The 21,871-nt window shown below is 40.6% G+C and overlaps 1 protein-coding gene across 1 annotated transcript in view; it reads right to left on the reverse strand.

Moving 5' to 3' along the window:
- The window catches only part of PDE11A (phosphodiesterase 11A), a 428,924-nt gene that overhangs the window by 153,411 nt on the left and 253,642 nt on the right, over positions 1-21,871 (reverse strand). Inside the window, exons 7-9 of the mRNA XM_053597557.1 lie at positions 21,171-21,246; positions 18,550-18,617; positions 17,252-17,344 (exon numbers count right to left, since the gene is read on the reverse strand). Coding sequence (XP_053453532.1) covers positions 17,252-17,344; positions 18,550-18,617; positions 21,171-21,246 — 237 coding nt within the window. The remainder of the gene's footprint in view (positions 1-17,251; positions 17,345-18,549; positions 18,618-21,170; positions 21,247-21,871) is intronic.

A 21,871-nucleotide genomic window follows, 5' to 3' on the forward strand; every position in this document is an offset into this window, starting at 1 on the left:
GGTGAAAGAAATAGCCTATTTCTTTTGGAAAAAGTTGCATATGGTAATGATTCTTCTGATTGGTCTAAGTTTTTAGTAGTCTTTTATGGAGGATCTCAGCCATTTACACATATTTAAAAGGCCTTTATGATTAATTATTTGCGTGATTCAGCATGACTCTATACATATGCATATTGGACTATAATTTATAACTGTTTCAAAATAAGTGTTCCGTTCCCCCGATTGCATTACTGCCCTCTTTCTATTTTAAAGTGAGGCTGTTTTTCTTAATCATGTAGGTTATTAAATGTATTAATGCTTCACGAATGCTTTTCTAATGAACTCCTTGCTTACTTGCTTTTCTTGTTTGCTAATAAGAACAGAAAGGAACATAACATTCTCCTGGGCTAATTGAACAACTTAGATGGTTCTTGCTATTTCAAAATCAACTATAATATGTGCCAATGGTTATTTGGATCTATAATTTATATATCGGAAACTATTAGTCATTTGATTTCATTTAAGGCCATACTTCTGAGTAGCACGTTATTAAATATTTATATAGGCTTATTTTCTATCACTTTTCCCCCATGGTTTTTGCATAATCAACTGGGCTACCATTATACTTTGAGAGACAGAGACATAGCTTATTTGCACTGGTGCGGGAACACCAAGGAGCACTTCGGTTTGAAGCAGCACAGCTGCTGGGAGCTCCCTCTGGAGTAAAAGGAGAAAGGAGAGACCTATCTTGGGCCACTGTCAAACTGTCTAGGGCCATGGGATGACTAGTCACCACGGATGAAAGTAAGACTGTCTGCGCCACAGAGATCAGATTAGCTTTGAGGAAGTCAGGGAATAGCATCAGTACAGCTTCCAGTGCAGTGTATGTGAATCGGTCACTGACTCAATCTATTGAGAACTTAATTTGTACCAAGAACTGTGCAAAGTCTAAATAAGCAAACACATTGAAATAACTGCACAAAGTCAAGTTGCAAAATTCTGAGAAAAATGAGAGGAGTGGGAGGAGTATAGGGAAGGGGCAGGAAGGTTGGTTACGGACAGCCTCTCTGAGGAGTGAGTCAGTCTTTAGGCTGAGACCCAGAAAACGAAAAGAACCATCTAGGCCAAAGGGTGGAGCAGGGGCAACAGGTGGAAGTATCCCGCCTTGGCATACAGGCCTGAGCACACAAGGGGGCAGCAGAAATGGAGCAGAAGAGCTGGGAAGAAGTCAGGTATCCAGGTTGAGAAAGAACTTTATTTTACTTTATATTTTGTAGAGACAGTCTCACTGTATTGCCCTCAGTAGAGTGCCGTGGCGTCACACATCTCACAGCAACCTCCAACTCCTGGACCTATGCAATTCTCTTGCCTCGGCCTCCCAAGTAGCTGGGACTACAGGCACCCACCGAAATGCCTGGCTATTTTTATGTTGCAGTTTGGCTGGGGCCAGGTTTGAACCCACCACCCTTGGTATATGGGGCTGGTGCCCTACCCACTGACCCACAGGCTCAGTGTGACCTTGGGAGCACCTTTTCTGTCCCTCCTCAGTTACACGGCCCACCGCAGAGGTGACCACCACTCTGACTTCTGTGGCATGTATTCCCTTGGTATAGTATGCAGTGTTATCTGTTCTTGAACTTGCATAAACAGATCCCCGTTGCATGGGAACATGACTCTGATTGTATGGAGGGTGGGTTGGAGGTGGGCGAGATGTGGAAGGATAACTAATGGTGGCTAGAGGAGGGTGGTGGAAGGGGAAATCCTGATGTGTGGGGACAGGGCACAAGGATCTGAGAAGAGCAAGCCCCACTCAGGGAGAAAAGGACCAAAGCCCAGAAGCATTCAGCCCAGTCCCTGCGGGCCATACACCAGAGGGCCAGAGAAAGGGGGAAGAAAAGAGGATGGGAGGCCCTTATATGGGCAAACTGGACCCAAACGCAAGGGAGGCTGCTCCTTTCCCTGTGCTTGTGAGAGAGCCTGGAGCCCCATTACCTACACTGTGACGGTTCAGGGAACAGCTGAGCTGACTTGTTCCAGAATCTAGTAACTGGAAGGAAGCGGAGGGGCTCGACAACGTCTGGTTCATGGCTTGGCAGGCCTGAAGGTGGAGATGGTGAGTTTCATTACCTGGGTTGGGCACCAGTACTGGGAAACACATGCCTTTAGATTTCTCAGTCCACAGATACTGAGTATCAACTGTGTTTTGGAATCTCCTAGGTGCTAGGGATGTTCCAGTGAAGAAAAGAGATAACAATCTAGAGAGACAGAAATGCAGAGCTAAGTAAATAAACGATAGTGTGTCAAATGATAGTGAGGGCTGTGGAGAGCAGCCGGCAGCGGAAGGCGCGGGCTGGCAGGAGGGCTGCTGCACGGATATCTAGGACTAACTGGGAAGGTGACACTCAACAGTGTGACAAAGACCCGAAGTTGCTGAGGGAGCAAGCCATGTGGGTGTCAGGGAGAGGGTGCAGGGCGCAAGTGCAGAGGCTGTGGCAGGAACATGCTCCCCTTGTTCAAGGAAAAACAAGGTGGCCGGTGGTAAGAGGAAGAACAACAGGTGGTCAGAGACGGCTCAGGGACTGAATCGCAGAGGTTTGGGAAGCCATTATAATTTAGCTTTTGGTTACAGCAAGTGTAGGTGCTTGTTGGGGATAAGAAATGTTCCCCAGAGGCAGACCCATCCAAATAAGGCCAATGCATTTGCTAAGTTAAGGAGCCATTCCTCCCCCCTCCCCACCTCCACCCCACCAATCAACCCTTGCAAAGAGCCAGAAGCAGCTTCTACCTCATCTCTGCCAAGTTCAGGGGCTGCTGCTAATTGCCCAGACCTGCTGGAGACAGATCTCTTTCTCTGGCAAGTCTCACTGCTCAGCAATCCAGGTAGAATCCCCATCCCACCACATCCCACAAACAAATGTCTGCTGTTCGTTAGTTGATGTCTGATTTTTTAATGGCGTTTTCCCCTTTATTTTTACTTCATTCCACAGGATGAATTTAATCACTTGGAGGGAGCTGAATGAGAGGTGCGGGGATAGGTCTGATGGTGCCAAATCTAGAGTTTCTGGGCAATGGGAAGGGTGGGACACACTTTTGGAAACAGAAATACAAAATAGGTGGTTTGAAAGCTTATTGACTCATCATCTAGGGACGCTCAATTGCAGGAAATAGGCCAAGACAGCTGAGTGTTTCTCAGCCTCTGCTCTGGGCCCAGTATCTGAGCTGATGTGCTAGCTGGCTCTTCTTGCTGTCCTTTCCAAGAAACAGATGTTTAGAAAGTGATGATTACTTGCCTGGGCTTTGCTGCTGCAGAGTTTATCAGTACATATGACCTTCATATCCAGGGGATCAAGGGGGAAGGTTCATACTCTTTTTTCTCTAGGGACTTCTGAGATGCCTCCTGGGTGTCTAAAGCCAGGCTTCTCCTCTTCCCACTGGGCAGGGGGTTGAAGATAATAACTTCAAGATGTTTTATCCATAATGTGAATGAGACATGTGCGTCCTACCCCCTGAGATCTGGTTTGATGAATATCCCTACTTTCCAGAAGTTCGTGAGGGCCATGTGAAACAAAAATCCCTTAGGTGGCACCTGGGGGTTGTAGATGATCTAAAGATTACTATTAATTCTTTAATTAACCCCCCCCCCACATATTCATGTGTGTGTGTATGTTTTCAATTGCTTTAAAACTTTTGCTATACTAATTCTTTTTGGAAAAATCTAACTGACTTTTAAGGCCCTAATTAAGACAGGTTCTGGGATGGAGACACTCAGAATAGGAGCTTGGTCAGCATTTTGCTGACTCTCAGGTGACAGCTGGACCTCACAAGACCCTGGGCTGGGCCCCAAGCTGTCTTGCTGGCTGTGGCCCATCCCCCGGGGAGAAAAGGATCCCTGGGAACATGTCATCCACATTATGTTCCAGGTATTTGGAGCCATCCAGACTAAATCCCAGGTACCCCAAATTCTCCTAGATGCTCAAATTCCTATAGCTCACTGCCAGGGCCTGCCTAGGCTTCATCCGCAGAGTTGGCCTCCTCTGAATGCACCTCTGTATGGGACTGTGGAGAGAGTTTGGAACAGGCTTCAGGGCTCACACACGTACATACTTGGCACAGTGTGAAGTAGGGGATCAGGGGAAGGGAGCCCATAAGTCTAATCTCTCCTGAATTGTTTCAGCTTGGTTCCAGCTGGTGGGATCTAGGTGTGATTCTTTTAAAAGCAGCATCCCCAGACTGCCCTGTAGGAAAGCTCTCTCACGATACTGAGCATTGCACCCAAAGTGAACGCCAGTTTCCTACCTGGCCAGCCGTAAACTTGGCCAGCTGTAAACCTGGCTTTCACAAGCCAGTGTTTTACAAGAGAAGCTGGCAGGCTAAGGCACACTTCTCTGTTCCGCTAGAGAAGGCTGTTCTATTTCTCACACTGTGGAGTAATTGCTCTGAGTCAACAGACTCAGTGTTTGATCCAGATAGGACTGAATGAAGGAGTGACCAGCTGGGGCTTGCATGGACCCTGGCTATGACTCTTAGAATCCACACTGAGAAACCAAAAGCTTTCGAGTTAAAAGCAACCCTTTCTTAACTGAGAAGTTAGTAATTTTTGTTGGAATCAAAAAGAATGCCTTTCCGAGGGTGTTTTATTTAGCTTGAGCTTTCAAGTCAATTGAGCTTGTCTTCATTTTTTGACCCTAATTAGTGTCACCACAGTCACATAAACCATAAGCATGCCCCCGATGTAAGAAACTGACCCTTTACCTTGGCTCTTCCTATTTCCGTCACAGCAGCCAAGGACTCCAGTGGTAAACGCAGTTGATAGGCCATTCCCCCCAAACCCCCTGCAGCATAATTTGCACAGCACAGCCTTTTAGAACACACGGACCTGAGCACGCATCCCAGCTCTGCCACTACCTATGCAATGCAAGCTGCAAAGCTACCTCAGCAAATGTCTAAATCTTCCCAAGTCTCAGTTTTCTCATCTGTGAAATAGGAATGATGTTGTCTACTCCACACTGTTTTGACAAAGGATCAATAAAAAAATAAATGTAAAACACATAGCCTGGTGCCCAACACGTGGTAAGCATCATAAACACAGCATTTTGAAAAGCATGAAAAATAACATAACAAAAACAGAAGAAAAAATATGAACTAATGAATGAAAAGTTTTTAAACAAATAAGCCAGAATGAATGCATCCAAATAACAGTTACTTCTTAAGGTTACCGTGGACTACATTAAGTTACTCCAAACATTCTGCTATATTTGAGAACTCTCGTCCACAATCCCAAAGCACATTCCTTACACCCAGGCAGCTGTGGCAAATTATTTGAGAGCAGATTTCATTTTGGAAAACCACCAAAAATCATTTAACAGGAAATGAAATAAAAACATGGTCAACTTTTTGTTAGAAAGAAAACCAAAGTATGATTATGAGGTTAAAAAGGGATAATTATGAATTTTCTCTACGTAGCTGCTGGAATGATCTCTCTAAAATGTCAAACGCATCATGTTCCCTTCAATGGTTCTCCACCACTTTTAGAATCAAGTGCAAATTCCTTGGTGTAGCATGAGAATCCTTGTGATCTGCCCCCCCTGACTCTCTGGCCTCATGCCCTGCGTTTTCCTTCTCGAGCCCTTTGCCCTAGCTGGGCTGAGGTGCTGGGGCCGCCTTGAATAGCCTGCTGCCTCGGGACCTCCTACTTTCACTCACGATGTTCCTTCTGCCTGGAGCATTGTCTTCAAAACCATGAAGCTCACTTAGCAGGAGCCTTCTCTGCGGAGCAGTCATGTCTGTGCTTGGAGTGCAATGCCTTTCCTCCACACTGCCCTGGCATCGCTTCTACCTCTTTCCTGGAACTCTTCACGCTGTACAGTAGTCTCCTTTCACCTGTCTCTGTCATCTACTAGAGAGAAGAGGGAGGGAAGACGGAGGGAGGGAGAGACAAATGTCCCATACAGAATAATTCTAAATAATTTACATAGATACTTGCCCCTCAAGGAGGAGGAGCACAACTCCCCACTCCTTAGGTGTGGTTTGCCCAGACTTCCTTCTAAAGAGTACAGTACAGAAAGGGGGGGAAGAGGAACTGTGCAGTGGGGAAGCCTGACCAGCACTACTTCAGCCGGATGATGGAGTTTAACGCCAACAGTGATGTGTCATGCTGACAGTATATACCCTTCACGTGGAACTTTACATCTGTGTTCTTCTTCCCCACAACCCATAATCTCAGATTAGTCATGAGGAAAGCATTGAACCAATCTCAGTAGAGGGCCATGCTACAAAATATCTCATCAGTATTCCTCAAAACCATCAAGGAAAAGGAAAGTATGAAAAACCAGCATAGCGGAGATAATCCTAAGGAGACAGGATGACTAAATGTAATAGGGTATCATGGATGGGATCCTGGATAATAAAAGGATAGTAAGTAAGGACTAAGGATATATGAACAAAGAAAGAACATAGTATGTTAATGTTATAGTGTATTGTTAATAATGCAGCAATATGATATTGGTTCATTAATTGTAACAAATGTACCATATTAATGTTATTAATAGAGGGAAGTGGGGGGTAAGGTATATGGGAACTTTCCATACCATCTTCCCAATTTTTATGTCAATCTAAGCTATTCTAAAATATAAAGTTTGCTAGGCGTGGTGGCTCATGCCTACAATCCTAGCACTGGAGGCTGCAGTAGGTGGATTGATTGAGCTCTGGGGTTCAAAACCAGCCTGAGCAAGAGTGAGACCCCATCTCCACTAAAAAAAGAGAAACTATTTTTAGTGGTGGTGGGTACTTGTAGTACAAGCTATTTAGGAGGCTGAGGAAGGAGGATCGCTTGAGCCCAGGAATTTGAAGTTGCTGTGAGCTATGATTCCAGAGCACTCTAGTCTGGGGCAACAGAGTGAGACTCTGTCTCAAAGAAGAAAGGAAGGAAGAAAAGAAGAAAAGAAGGGAGGGACGGAAAAGCAAACAGTTAAAATATAAAATTTATTTAAAAAATGCTATCTGGCTGACTGAATATGTAGATTCTCCTACTTTCCACAAAATAACTAAATGAAAATCCAGAAACTTATCTACCATTGTTAACCCACTACTAGAATCTGAGAAGAACTTTTACCAATTATAAGGTAGCTGCAGCTGGACCAAGAAAAAGATACTTTTGCTTAACCATACTTCACCCCCTGAAATAAAGCGTCCCCCTGGCCTAAAAGAAGATGGGAAGGTGTTGTTCCTAAACTAGGCCCAGGAGAGCCCTGCTCCTCTCTCCGATGCCCGGGCTCTCGCTCAGAGACCCAGGATCTGTATCAACCAGAAAATTCACCAGGGCACCTTCTACTGAATGGCAGCTGTTTTTGAAGTACTAACTTTCATATTAGGGGGCAAAGTCAAACAGTGCACTGCATCATGGTGGGGGTGTGAGGGATATTATAAGTAAATACTATTATTGACATTTCATGAGCACAGTACTAAAGATTTTACCAGCATTGTTTTGTTTTATCTTCAAAACAATCCCACAGGTTTGGCAAGTGAGAACAAGGAAGCCCAAAGAAGCTAAGTGACTTTCTTTTTCTTTTTGCAGTTTTTGGCCAGGGCTGGGTTTGAACCCGCCACCTCTGGCTTATGGGGCTGGTGCCCTACCCCTCTGAGCCACAGGCACCACCTGGAACTTAAGTGACTTTTTCAGAGATGCACAGCTAGAAAGCAAAATTAAAGTCCTCATAGTCTAATTTTAAAACCTGCATTTTTAATCAGTTGGCTGTATGTCATATAAAACCTTAGTAGCAATGTATGATGAGGACCAAGATTCTTATGGCATGTTGTGATCTTTGCTTGCATGTTTGTATATTTGATTCATTCAGTACGTATTTCCTTCATGTCTATTGTGTGCTGTGCCAGCACTAGGGACACAGTGGTGAACGGGACATATAGCCACATCTCATACATAAGAGATTCAGAATCCACTGTGACCCGATTAGGGGAATATACACCATTTCAGCAGAATCACACTGTGTTTACGTGCTGGGTACTAAGAATCAGGCTAGAAAGCAAATACATCAGTTTGCCTCCTTTTCAATATCTAATCAAAGGGATGTAATGGGACATAAGTGGATCGTGAGAGAGCTCAAGGACAATCACAAAGCCTTGACAGTTTAGCGAACACTGCAGTCCAAGGAAAAGGGAAAAGCATCCTGAAAACCCAGACAGAATGTACAAGTCATGACTATTTCATGCAAGGGCCATTATCTTTTAGAAATCTATGCCTTCATAAGATACAGGTGTCTTCATAAGATACAGGAAGAAAGAGCATCATTGAAACTGGACCAGAAAGGCAAATAGGTTTGGATAAAACTAGTGTAATAAGCAAACGAAGAGCAGAATGAGATAACAAAGCTCCACGATCGCTTTCTCAGGGCAGCCTCTCCCGAGTGTGACCACAGTGCTCTCCTATTTTTAGTTCCTCTTTATTAAAACATTGGCTTCCTTTTCTTTGTGACACATTAAAATACATTTCTCCTGCTAGTTTATCTGTTTACTTACCTACCACCTGTCTTTTCCTACTAGGCTATAAGGTTCATGAGGATATGAATACTATTTGTTTCTTCAGTTTTGAATCCTCAGCATCTAGAACAGTATCTACCAAAAAGCAGGAGCTCAGCAAATATTTATTCAGTGAATGTACATAGACAACAATGGAGATGGGTTGATTAATGTGAAAGAATTTCAAGGGAACCCAAATTATAATAGCAAAATTTAATTTTACATTGGATTTAATAATTTTTTTTTAATGCAAGAGCTCAGGATCAACAGATTAATAGAAAAGAACAGACAGACAAGAAATGGACTGGCATCATGGTGGCTGAAAGAAGCCTTACATGAAAGAGTATATAGGCCTGTTTGGTGCATAATTTAATTTATACAAAATGCTACAACAGGTAAAATTTGTCTATGGTGGAAAAAATCAGAACAGTGGTTGTCTCCAGAAGTGGTGGTGGGTGTCCTTAGGAAGGAGCATAAGGAAACTTCCTGGGTTGATACTATATCAAGATATATTTTTATTAAAGAGTAACAAAATTGTTGTTTTAAGATAAATAAGTTTTGGGGTCTTTTGATCAGCAAGATTAGGTTACCAAAGCAAAAAGATTTTGTCAAAATTGATGTTATAAATACAGGTATATTAATACTGAAGAATACAACATTTCATTAAAAATCATTGTGTAAATTTAAAAAATCTATTAACAATCATGTAATTAAAAACAATGCATAGACAAAACATGAACAAAAATTAGGAAACTAGAGGGTAAGGGCATATTCCATGGTTTTTTATTTTATATAGTAGAAGTTAAAAGGTAATGGTTCATTTTTGTCTTTAACTAGAGGAATACTGACTAAAGAATGCTTTTGTAAGAAGAAGTAAGGATAAATAGTTTTCACTTCACTCGAGGAGTTAAAAAAATCAAGCAAACTATAGTTTATGTAGCGAAGAAAAAGCGAAACAAAGAAAAAGCAAAGTATAAGAAAGTAAAATCTCAGAAAGAGCAAGATAATAGCTGTAAAACCAAATTTCTTATTAAAAACAAGAGTCTGAGAGTAGATCAAAAATTAAATTTATATGTTTGTAGTTAAAAAATGATGAAAATAAAATGCCCCAGAAATAATAAAAATAAAAAGATGAGTGGGAGATTTTCAGTTTAAATGTATATCCTTGGAGAGGATTTCCCTAAAATGCCAGCAGAGGTTATGTCTCCTCTCAGATAGTCTATGGCATCCTACCTTTTTTCCTCATTCAATTTATCACAATTTATTTGCATAATTTTGGTTTCGATGTCGCTCCATATTGTAAACTCCTTAAGGCAGAGATCAAGTTTGCTTTGCTCACAATTTTGTCTCCAGTACCCAGGACAATACTTAAAATTAGGAAATATTCATCAAATGAATATTCTAAAAATAAAGAAAAGTAAAAGAGAAAACACCAATGACTACATTAATTTCAAACTAAGACAATTCCAAGGTAAAATCAGTCAAAAAATCCAAAAGAGCAATTTTGAATCTACTAAAATATTCAGTTTACATTGTGATCCTGTGTTTGCAAATAATACGAAATTAAAAAGTACAAAACAAGGAATATTAACAATTCAAGGAAAGAGATTGTTGATGACAGATTAAAAATATGTTTAACTTCCTTTCTGGCAAAATATCATGAAATTGCCCCCAAAAGTTAAAGCTGATACAGTCAGTACTTTAAGCTAATGAAGGAAAGAGCCAGGGTGGAAATTTCAAGATATTTTTGAGAACTACAAATTAAATACAAATTTCATAGAAAGTAAGAAGTGAGAAGAAGTGAGAGATTGATGTCAATTGTGGAGTCTCTTGAAAGCTCTAATTTGTAGACAATGGGGAAAGAAGTATTTACCTAATCTAAAATGTTTTCAGTAAAGAATTTATGAATGGGAACAATTGGTTATCTGCTGGTGTATTGGCAGTTAGGGTCTTCTAAGGGCAGACATTTGTCATTTGGACAATTACCAGATCACTGTCTAACAGTAACTCGGTCTGAAAAACCATTTTGGTAGATAACAGGATGTCTCAATGGAAACTTTCCTAAGTTTATAGATGAGAACAACAGACACTGCATTCTACAGGGAGGTGCTAAGCCGTCTAGGCTGTCAATATGGGACTTAGAAACAAGATGCACCGAACTAGTTCTGCCGCCTCCAAGCTCAGGTGCACAGTGCACATCTCTTTATGAAAGAGAAGGATAACAGTTCGTGAGAGAGCCCCACATGGAGGATTTCTTAGGGGTTTCTTGAAGCTTCCTTCCACAGAACCACTTGGGGGAACCTAATATGTTATTTCTCCAGAATGTGGTAGGGGAACAGAGACTAGTAACTAATTTACACTTAAAAATTCTAAGGAAGATTAGTAGACAGAAAAAGGAGAGCGCTGTATTTATAAAACCCAAAGGGTGAAGACATGAGTTTTCCCATGGACTGAATAGACCCATGAAAAATAACCATGCTTGAAAGCACTCTGACCACGGAAGCAACCCAAGTGTCCACTGATGGACTGATGGATAAACACGGTATGGGACATACTTAAAATGGGTATTATGGGACATTATTCAGCCTTCTGGCTTCTTAATCTTCATCTAAGGAAACACCTCAGGGGACAGGGTATTAGGAAAAGGTCCCCACTCCCACCTGCATCTGCCCCCAAAATGAAAACAACTCTGTGCCTTTCGCTTATCCCGGAGGAAGGGACTACAGAGGAGAAGCCACTCCAGTCTGGCCAACACGACTGAGAGTGACGGCCAGCTCTTCCATCACAGCCTGAGCTCTTTCTTTTCAGAAGGTGGCCGTGGCAGACCCAAATGATTATTTGTGGCAGCATGAATTCATTTATTCAATATAGTTCTACTGATAACCAGATATATATCTAACACTGAAAGGAATAAAAGATGGATAAAACATGACCACAAAATTCAAGGCACACAGGTTCCAGCAGAGGAAAACATGACAGACTCACAATTAACTCTAATGTAGGGCAAAGAGAGGAACAAATCACCACGGGATTAGAGGTTTAGAGAGAAGATTTCATTTACATCTGGCTCGGAATCACAGCACAATTTCCAGTGGAGATGGCATCGTTGGAACAGAGGATGGCAAAAGTGGAGGGGATATTAGAGACCAGATGGTAGAGAAGCAGGTGGCTGATTTGTAGACTATGATGTGGCTGAGTTTGTAAGTAGCAAAGATACACTGAGAAGAGAAATGAGAGCCGGGGGGAGGGAAATAGTTTGGTGTGATATTTTCAGGGATCCCAATGGTCAGGACATTTGTACTTAGGTAGGTAATGGGGGAATAATTTAAAGTCTATGAGTGGGTGAGCGATGCAATCTAAAATGCATTTTAGGAGGATAAGTAGAAGGCTATTGCAGTTGCCCAGTCCAGAGGTAATGAAGCTCTTCAAGTAAGATGGTCGCTGTGGCAATGGGAAAGAAGGAACTAGATAGATGAGGCTTTGGGGAGGTAGAATAAGTGGGGCTTGACTCGGAGCGCACATGCCTTTTCTCACCCTCTGTGTGACCTTCATTTCTTTCCCTCTTCTGATGATAAAATTGTATGAAGAGTCCCTTAACACACACGCTTATTATTTCCTGGGAAATTTCTCATCTGTATTAGGTAAGGTCTCATTTGCAGTAACTATGAAAGACACCCCAAACGACAATTCTGATGTTCGAAGAACGAAGAAATAATATTCCACATCCACATTCATGTTGTGTTTTCTCTGTGTTCCGATTTTTAGGTAAATTTTCTGTTGTTTAACTAAGGTCTTTACTCTCAGAAAATGTAAAAAGAGGGCGGCGCCTGTGGCTCAGTTGGTAAGGCGCCGGCCCCATATACCGAGGGTGGCAGGTTCAAACCCAGCCTCGGCTGAACTGCAACCAAAAAATAGCCGGGCGTTGTGGCGGGCGCCTGTAGTCCCAGCTACTCGGGAGGCTGAGGCAAGAGAATCGCTTAAGCCCAGGAGTTGGAGGTTGCTTTGAGCTGTGTGATGCCACGGCACTCTATGGAGGGCCATAGAAAATGTAAAAAGAGACATTAGCATAGCCCTTCTGGAGCTCCTGGCTGCTTATGTAGAATGGAAATCGGGGTCATAAAATTAAAACTATTAAAAATGATAGTAAATCTCTCTCTTTGTTCCGCTATTCAGCTTTAGGAGCTTCTCTGCTCTCTAAGAGCTTTAGAGTATTAATTTTATATATTTAGGAAAAGATTTTAACAGTAGAATCGCATACCTGAATTTGAGAAATTAAGGAAAGCAGTCATCAAAAATAATTGAGTTGATAATTCAATTGTTAAACAAAATCAAGAAAATACATTAGTCGTTTCATTTTTAAAGGCTGGAACAGGGTGGCTCACACCTGCAATCTTAGCTCTCGGGGAGGCTGAGGTGAGTGGATTGCTTGAGCTCAGGAACTGGAGACCAGCCTGAGCAATAGCGAGACCCCTGTCTCTACTAAAAATAGAAAAACTAGCTGGGCATCATGGTGGGCACCTGTAGTTCCAGCTACTTGGGAGGCAAGAGGATTGCTTGAGCCCAGCAGTCTGAGGTTGCTGAAAGCTATGATGCCATAGCAATCTACCAAGGGCAACAAAGCAAGACTGTCAAAAAAAAAAAAAATCCAGAACAATAGACAATGTTTCATATGTTTGTATTTCTATTTTCACCACTATGGATCATGGCTAAAATGAGCTGAAGTTGCTGGGATGTAGTAACAGGGAAGGGAATCTCTAGCATGGCAAATATTTGGGGGAAGCATATAGCTTTGGAAGACCTGCTTGTCTGGTTTCGACATGGGAAATGTTGTATTTCCACACCTGGGACCTTTCTGCAGAAACATGTGTGATGAAGCATCGAGCACTCAGGAGTGCCCTGGGCAGCCGCACTGCACTTGCAACAGGCTGAATGCTCAGTGGTGTGACTATCACAGCACGTGCCACAGGACTCGGGAATAGGGGATCTGTTTTCAGCTCGAACTTGAAGCAGGAAGTGATTTTCCTGATAAAACAGCCAAAAGGTATAATACCCTTGTTCTCCTCAATCAACACAATCTTACAGCCAATCTTGGACTTAACAGGCCGAATTCAATGAAGATTAAGGACAGCAAGTGCACTGGTCAGTAAGAACAGCTCACATTCATTAAGCACTAACTATAACTGAATATTACCTCTAAATACTTTCTCTGAATTATTTTTCTTAACTATTGAAACACCCTTTTTATCATACCCATTTAATGTATGAAAACCTGAAATTGAACGTTTAAGCAGCTTGCCCAAGGTCAACAGCTACTAAACGAGTATTAATGCTACCTGGACTGATCAGGCGAATGCTAAAATCAACACTTTAAATCTTCTCCCTGCTCTGCCTTTTGCTTGGATAAAGTCAGCAGCCTCCTTGTGCAAGACCTACATTAAAAGTGTATTTAAAACAATAAATTTCTGGTTTAGAAAGAAGCAAATCAGTGGAGCAGACTAACATGTAAAGAAATGTACTTGAATATATAATATGAATTTATATAATTTAAGATGGCATTTCAAGTGACTAGGAAAAGCAGCAAGTATTATGTAGCAATCAGTGGCTATTTGGGGGAAAATATAAAGCTGTATCTTTTGGAGGGAAAAGTGTACTTTCAGCAAGCTCCAAGTGTTTCGCATAGTGTACTCAGCCCCATTTGTGGGGATTAGTCTTTCTAAATAATCTATCTGGAGAATATTTACTCCCAGAGGACCCACTAAGAAGGAAAGTACTTCTATTAAAAATACCTGGAAGATAGGATTTTTAAAAGACAGAAGAGGATGGTGTTGTGCTATCTCTCAAAAGTCCCATTAACTCTCTAAGGGGCCATGAATTACGTGTGCTCCCTTTCTGGAGAAGAAAAGGTTTCTAGGGTGGATACTGTCACTGGGGCTGTAGGATGGATTACTTTCCTCCACTCTAGTTGCTAACTGAAAAAAAAAATACACTGCAATAAGATGAGAACTGAGAAGTACACTTAGATGTAGCTCTTCTTGGGACAAGATCAAGTAGAATAAAACGGAAAAGAAAAAGCAAAAATGAGACTACGCACAGAGAAGCTGAACGAGGCCCCTCTCGAGTGGGGAATCCTCTCTTAGCAGCAGTGGAAGAAGGGGCAGGGCTAGTCGGGCATCTTGGAGAGGAGATATAGCAATGACAGAGGGTAGCTGTATTGGGCTTTGTCCCCTGGCTTTCTCTTTCTTTTGTCTCTGCTGTTGTTATTATTTTACTTAAAAAATTTTTGCTGGATTATTTATATTCTTATAAAGTAGCTCAAATCCTTTATGGGACTAGGTTGGTTATAAATACATAAATATATGTGTTAATGGAAATATTCATACACATATATTTATTCATATATAATACATACTTATGTACGTATAATACATACATAATTTAAAATACATACTCATTCAGAAATTAATGTGCATTATAGTATACAGAGATCTCATTCCTTGATTTGGTTTTAGTGGCTCTCAACCAATCGTTTTTTTGTCTTCACAAAGCTCTGGGAATAAGAAGTCCTTCCAGATACTCTTGCATATGGGTTTCCAGGACAGGGAGTGAGGCGGATGCCCCCTGACCATTGAGTCAAGAATTTGGTACCAGGTGCAGTAGGGCTGGCTTAGAGTGGGAGGGACAAAAGCAAGGCAGCAACCCTGGAATCCTGACCCAGATGCCACTTTAGACTCTGGCACAGAAACAGAGCACGTGGAGCATACAAGGCAGCACACGTAAGGTAACTTGTTGAATGGGTAAGATTGTCACAAGGCTGTGAGTTGAGCTGGAAATTTGGCAGAGTCAGTAATAACTTGTGTGTCTAAGGACAGAAGGATCTGAGTCACACAAATACTCAGGTGTTCACTATGAATCCAAATAAGCAAGGCATGGTTAAGGCCACTGTGCTGGAAATAATACAGCACTTTAGCACTCTCTAGATGATGGTGACTGTGGCTCTTTGGGGCAGGAAGTGATGCCAGTGAGAGTGGTGCCTTATATTAAACCTTCCCATCTGGGGGGAACCGGCCATTCATGCTTCACCCCAGTTATTCCAGCCCCTTCTCAAAATGATGAAGAGGCACTAGGAGGCCGGTGAAGAGTGAGCATATGTGAGATGTTCTGAATGCGTGTGCTATGTACTAATTAGACTGCAACACGATCAAATAGGATTTATATGGAACTTCATTTATAGCTGCAAGTAGTAAAAAACAGATCAGAAAAGATCAGAATCTGAAGATAGTGAAGGAGGAGTGACTCAACATTTGTTTTTCTAGATTTCTGTCCTTTGCTCTTTCTCCCCAATCCACAGTGATGTCTCAGCAATAAATATACTACTATAAATAACAATACAGTGATTATTGTGATTGCTATGATTTTATTGGCTGCTTATTAAAATTCATATGCTTCATCTTATTTCATTATCACAACTGAGGTAGGTGACAGAGCCAGGATTGGAAAGTAGCTTTGCACATAGACCTTAATGCTCCACTAGTGATTCTTATCAGCTGGTTGCATGTGCATAGTCCATTCATTTATTAACTCAACCCATAGACACCGTTTTTTAATCCTTGCTGTAAAGATGGTATATATAAAAACAAAATAGGTTTATCTTGGAAAGAGAACAAAAAGAAATCCCTTACCTTCCTCTTTCTTTCCTCCTTATCCTTCCTTCAATCCTCCAAAAACCACCCAATAAATCCCTCCTCTGTGCTAAGCACACTACTAGGCACTGCAAGTAAGATTATGAAAAAGAGTACACTGAACCCCATAAATGCATCAGTGTACAAAGTTATGATTTAATAAAAAATAAAAAATGAAAAGATTATGAAGTGGATAAAAATCTCTGTGCTTCCAGAAGTAATGGTCTAGCCAGGAGAAAAGAAAAAGTATTACATAGACAACTATAATTTTATGTCTTATCAAATGGGAGTACTGTAGGCACCATTGATTTGTCTACTTATACTTCTCCTTGGTCTTCTCTTTCTACCAATTTCTGGCTTGGAACACAAAATATTTTGAAGATTGCACATGTATTATACCATCCCATCCCATGGACGTTTATCTTGGCACTGACATTTTACCTGCCCTACTAAATATTTCATAGATATAAACAAAATCTTTGGCACTATTTACAGAGCGGAAGTTGGAGAAAAAAAGGTCTTGGGTTAAAACAAGCATGTGAGATTTAGTGTAGATGAGAACTGTGCTTTTAGAACTTAGTGGGCCTCCGTGTGGTGCAGGAACAGGTGGGAGTCTCAGCAGGGTGTGTGTGCACAGGGGAATGCGGGTTGACAACAATGGCAGAGCTTCCCCCATCTGGGTCCCGTATCCTCATAATGAAGTTGCTCTTATGATAAGAAAAGCTGCAAATGTGCAGAATATCTACACATATTCAAATCTGAGCTCACCGTACATTTTAAACCCTGACAAGTTTGGATTTATCTTTGGATTAACACTGGATTAAAGTTTATCTCTGGATTAACACTGTTTAGTAAATGTAATATTTAAAATCTATAGCTAATCATAGAACATACAATGTTGTGTTTTGATAGATTTCATCACATTTGAATCCATGATGCTAAAATGATTAGGACCCAAGAATAGGTAACTAAAAAAAAGAAATTAAGCCCAAGAAGAACAGATTTCCCCTCATAAAATTAGAGCTTCTAGCATATGATTCTACCATAAATACAGTACTTACATCCAGAGCCACAGACTGCTTGGCCCAGGACTTCTTCACTTGATCATACATAATTGTGTTGTTGATGCCAAGGCCACAAAAGATGACAAAAGCCTAGGAAAAGGAAAGCTCACTAATTAAAAATCGCAATAACTCATTGGCAAAATCTAATGTGAAAGCAGGCAGTCATCAGGAAGTGAACAGAAAATGCAATTTTGTTATACACAGAGGTGGGCCTTGGGGAAATAGCACATTAAAATTTATAATTACTATTGTCATGTAACAACTTTATAGTTCACAAGGCACATGAGAAAAAGTAATTAATGTCATTGTGGAGAAACTACTCCATATATTTAAAAAAAGCTTATGGTCTACTTAAATGTGTTTTTAAAGTATTTAGGTTGTGGACTGATTTTAGTAGCTACCTCCATTCAATTTAACCAAAAGCAACCTTTTTCAGTAGCTAGGTTATAAAATATTTTGGTAAAGACACCCAGTGAATATAGCCATAGGCAAGTGCTAAGGGTAAGAAGGGTTGAATTAGAACTATTAATAAAGAAGCTGGGGCGGCGCCTGTGGCTCAGTGAGCAGGGCGCCGGCCCCATATGCCGAGGGTGGCGGGTTCAAACCCAGCCCCGGCCAAACTGCAACAACAACAAAAAAATAGCCGGGCGTTGTGGCAGGCGCCTGTAGTCCCAGCTACTCGGGAGGCTGAGGCAGGAGAATCGCCTAAGCCCAGGAGTTGGAGGTTGCTGTGAGCTGTGTGATGTCACGGCACTCTACTGAGGGCAATAAAGTGAAAGTCTGTCTCTACAAAAAAAAAAAAAAAAAAGAAATAAAGAAGCTGTAAGCTATTCTCAGCCAGGGAAAAATAATGATGGGTTTTCATGTTGGCTACTACCATGGTCTACAAAGACGCCAGGTCAAGGCTAATCTCTCGGCCTAGGCTGAATGGAAGCTTATAAACCAGGGAAAGGTGAGAGTGGTACAGCCGGCAGAGCTGGCTCAGGCTCTCACGGCTCTGAATACACATGAATAGGACAAAAACAGGACAATAGCACTTTGGAAAGAAGAGAAGGAGCTTCAATTTTGTGATAAAATTAGTATAAAAATAATCAATGGTTACAAAATTATATGATTAGTGAAAATTAGAATCAAATCTTACAAATTCCTTAAATCTTCCTGTAAATTTTGTCATACCATTTAAGTATAATAATAATAATAATTAACTAATACTTGTTTATCCTTACGAATCTGAGCAAGCTGTAACCAGGAGACTGCTTGTGATATACATTTTAGTCTGTAAATGTATTTCTTACCTCAAAAAGCCGTTGATCTGCATCATCAAAAGGTTTCCCATCGAGTCTGTTTAACACCTGGGCCACCCCTGCGGAGAAAGCGCAGAGTACATGGTCATTTTCAGTGTGGACATCTTGTAACTCTTCCAGGGTGAGCCGGAGCTGACTCTACCCGTAAGTAACTGCACTCAGTTTACACACTGGTCTCTCTGATCCTGATGAGCCCATGAGAATAAATCTGGGGGGACAAGGCTGATATTGAGACGAGGGCTCAGGAAAGTCTGGAGTTCTACCAGGCATCAATCTGATTCCCTGAAAAATGTTTTTTTCTCTTCCTCTTTGCCCCTTTGCCCTCCCCTGAAAAAATTCAATCAGAAAAGCATCAAACCCAAGAAAGAAGCCCAGGCAAGGAGAGTTCATGGTTAAAATAGAGATGTCATGAATGATAGAAGCATAGTTAGAAAAGTATTGAAACACAATAAAAGTGGGATTATTCCCCCTAAGAGACATAAGGAAACACACACACTTGGTAACTAATGCATCTATTCATCTTTCTCTGCTTTTCCCTGCAATCATCAACTAAACTCTAAGACACTTCTACTTATCAAAGGATGGGTATGCTGTGGTGGTGTCAAAATCTGAATTCTGAAAGAATTTTTTCATTGGTTTGTTTAATTTGCTCAAGATATTGGTACATTATTGACCATAAAGAACATTCTAAGATACGGCAATCTGAGCCCCTAGTATAAAGCATTCAATTAGATCAGGTCATGTATAAAGTTTTAAATATAATTATAGTTAAAAAGAAGAGAAAATCATTCAATTAGATCAGATCATGTATAAAGTTTTAAATATAATTATAATTAAAAAGAAGAGAAAATATGTAAGAAACATCATGTGTTGTCTATGGATAATAAGTGGAAATCTCACATATAAACCTATATTTCACTCTGAACAGTTCGTTTGGCTATTACATGCTAAAAGTTTTGAATTTCATAATGTGTGTTTTCTTGAATATGATGACTTATCTTCATGGTGGGAAAGTGAGGTGTTTTTGAAATATAAACATGCTTTAGAATGACAGCTTTTGGGGGGTACTAAATGGGAACACAGGCTAATGGTTTACAAGACTATTGAGTTTTTCTTGTTATACTTGTGTGTTTTGAAAGTTATTCCCTGAAACATCTGGTATAATTCAGGATGTGAACTGTAGAAAGAGTAAGCAATCATAAATTAATTTGGTTAGAACTAAACTTACCCCATTGGTAGCAGGCAACAGAAGTAACCTTGCTTTGAAGGTTAACCTTATTATATCTATTTCTATTGTGCATAGAAATTCCTAACATTTCTTGAATGGACATGGAATAAAACTGGAGGCTGCTTATGCCCACAATTCCCTTATGCTGGGGAAAATGTGGCCTATTTCAAAACTGTCTAGGCAGAAACGCACGTTCAGTATGTGTCTAATTGTGGAGACAAGAATAACTGTATTTCAGATGCTAATCTGCCATGTGACTCCTGACTACCTCAAGTCTGGGAACGCCTCCAAGATGTCTAATTTATGGAGAAACATTGCCTCACGGTAGGTCTGGCCTTTCCTCGAAAACAACCCTTAATGTTGTTGCACACATCACAGGCTGTGCTCTCCATAGCATTCCACCTGCGCTATCCTTGCTTTTCAGCCAAGATAGAAGCCCTGGGTCTAGAGGATTGTGGTACCGAGATCTATTTGTGTTGTGGTTGCCCAGGACCACACTCTGTCTTTTCAGTTCCCCTAATAAGTCACACTTTTACTGACAAACTGGATGTGTCTATCTCATTCTTTGGTTTCTCTGTTCCTTTGGTACTTAGGGGCCACCTTGCATAAATGGCCCTTTGTGGCAACACTAATCCTGAATGCCCTTTCTTCCTTCTCATTTTCATGAAGTGTAAAAACACAGATGTAAACATACAGACATGGTGGGGGAGTCTGCAGCAGGAGTTAGGAGGCCTGCGTTTTATGACCCTGCTGTCACTAACTTTGTGACCTTCCTCAATTTATCACTTTCTCTTTCTTACAATTTCTAAAAGGTAAGATAAAAGAATTCTATTGATATTATCTCAGATCCCTTCCAACTTCAAAATTCACTGGTTCTTTGAGCTTAATACATATTTGTTCAAGTTCTGATTGAGATTGATTCATTAGAAGCATGTGATTATGAGATTATGCATATACAAGAGCATGAGACATAGTCTGATGAGTCCTGGATATAAAAAGGGGGAACACATAAAAAAGATACGAGTGTACTTTTCTTTTGCACTTAAGTGTTGATGGAAGAGGAGTATATTTTACAGCAAATTTCTGTTTCTTTTTCTTTTTTTTATTTTTATAGATACATGTTTATTAAGTTTCCATGTTTTTGCATTCACAAAATTAAAAAGGCTTAAAATTTGATAACAATAACAATGTTTAAGATAAGGACTAGAAACAAAAACCTTGTAAAGAAGGAGCGAACATAAACACTTAATAATAAATTATTATTATTATTGCTTAATATTTCAATGTAGCAATTGTCTAATTCCTTTGCTGAATGTATTTATGTTCGTTTGTCCAAATTTCTTTCTTTATACGAGAAGTTTGAAGTCTTTATAGAATGTCTTACCAATTATTTGGTGGTTACTATTCCAAATAGGGACGCAGAGAACAGACCTTATATGAAAACCAGATATCTGGTCCACCTAGGATATAAGAAAGAAGTTAATTAAAATTAAATATTAACGACCCATGTCTGATCTACAGCTTACCCTTCTTTATGACAGCTATTCAAAGATAACTTTATAAAAGTTATGTCATACACTGTAATCTATTTTTTTTAATGCATACACTCACCTCCTTTTATTTAAAACATCACAATGAACATTCCAAGGAAATGAAACCCAAACCAAATATGAATAAACCAAAACATCCCAAATCAATGCTGCCCCCCGAATCCCTCCAGCCACAGAGAACTGGATATAAAACTATCTTGATCATGATCACACTCATAGATAAGAATTCTGGGGTCTCTCCCATTCGATCCTGCAATCCCATTACTGGGCATCTACCCAGAAGGAAAAAAATCCTTTTATCATAAGGACACTTGTACTAGACTGTTTATTGCAGCTCAATTTACAATCGCCAAAATGTGGAAACAGCCTAAATGCCCACCAACCCAGGAATGGATTAACAAGCTGTGGTATATGTATACCATGGAATACTATTCAGCCATTAAAAAAAATGGAGACTTTACATCCTTCGTATTAACCTGGATGGACGTGGAAGACATTATTCTTAGTAAAGCATCACAAGAATGGAGAAGCATGA

This window comes from Nycticebus coucang, chromosome 7 (genome assembly GCF_027406575.1).
Source record: "Nycticebus coucang isolate mNycCou1 chromosome 7, mNycCou1.pri, whole genome shotgun sequence".
Taxonomy (NCBI): domain Eukaryota; kingdom Metazoa; phylum Chordata; class Mammalia; order Primates; family Lorisidae; genus Nycticebus; species Nycticebus coucang.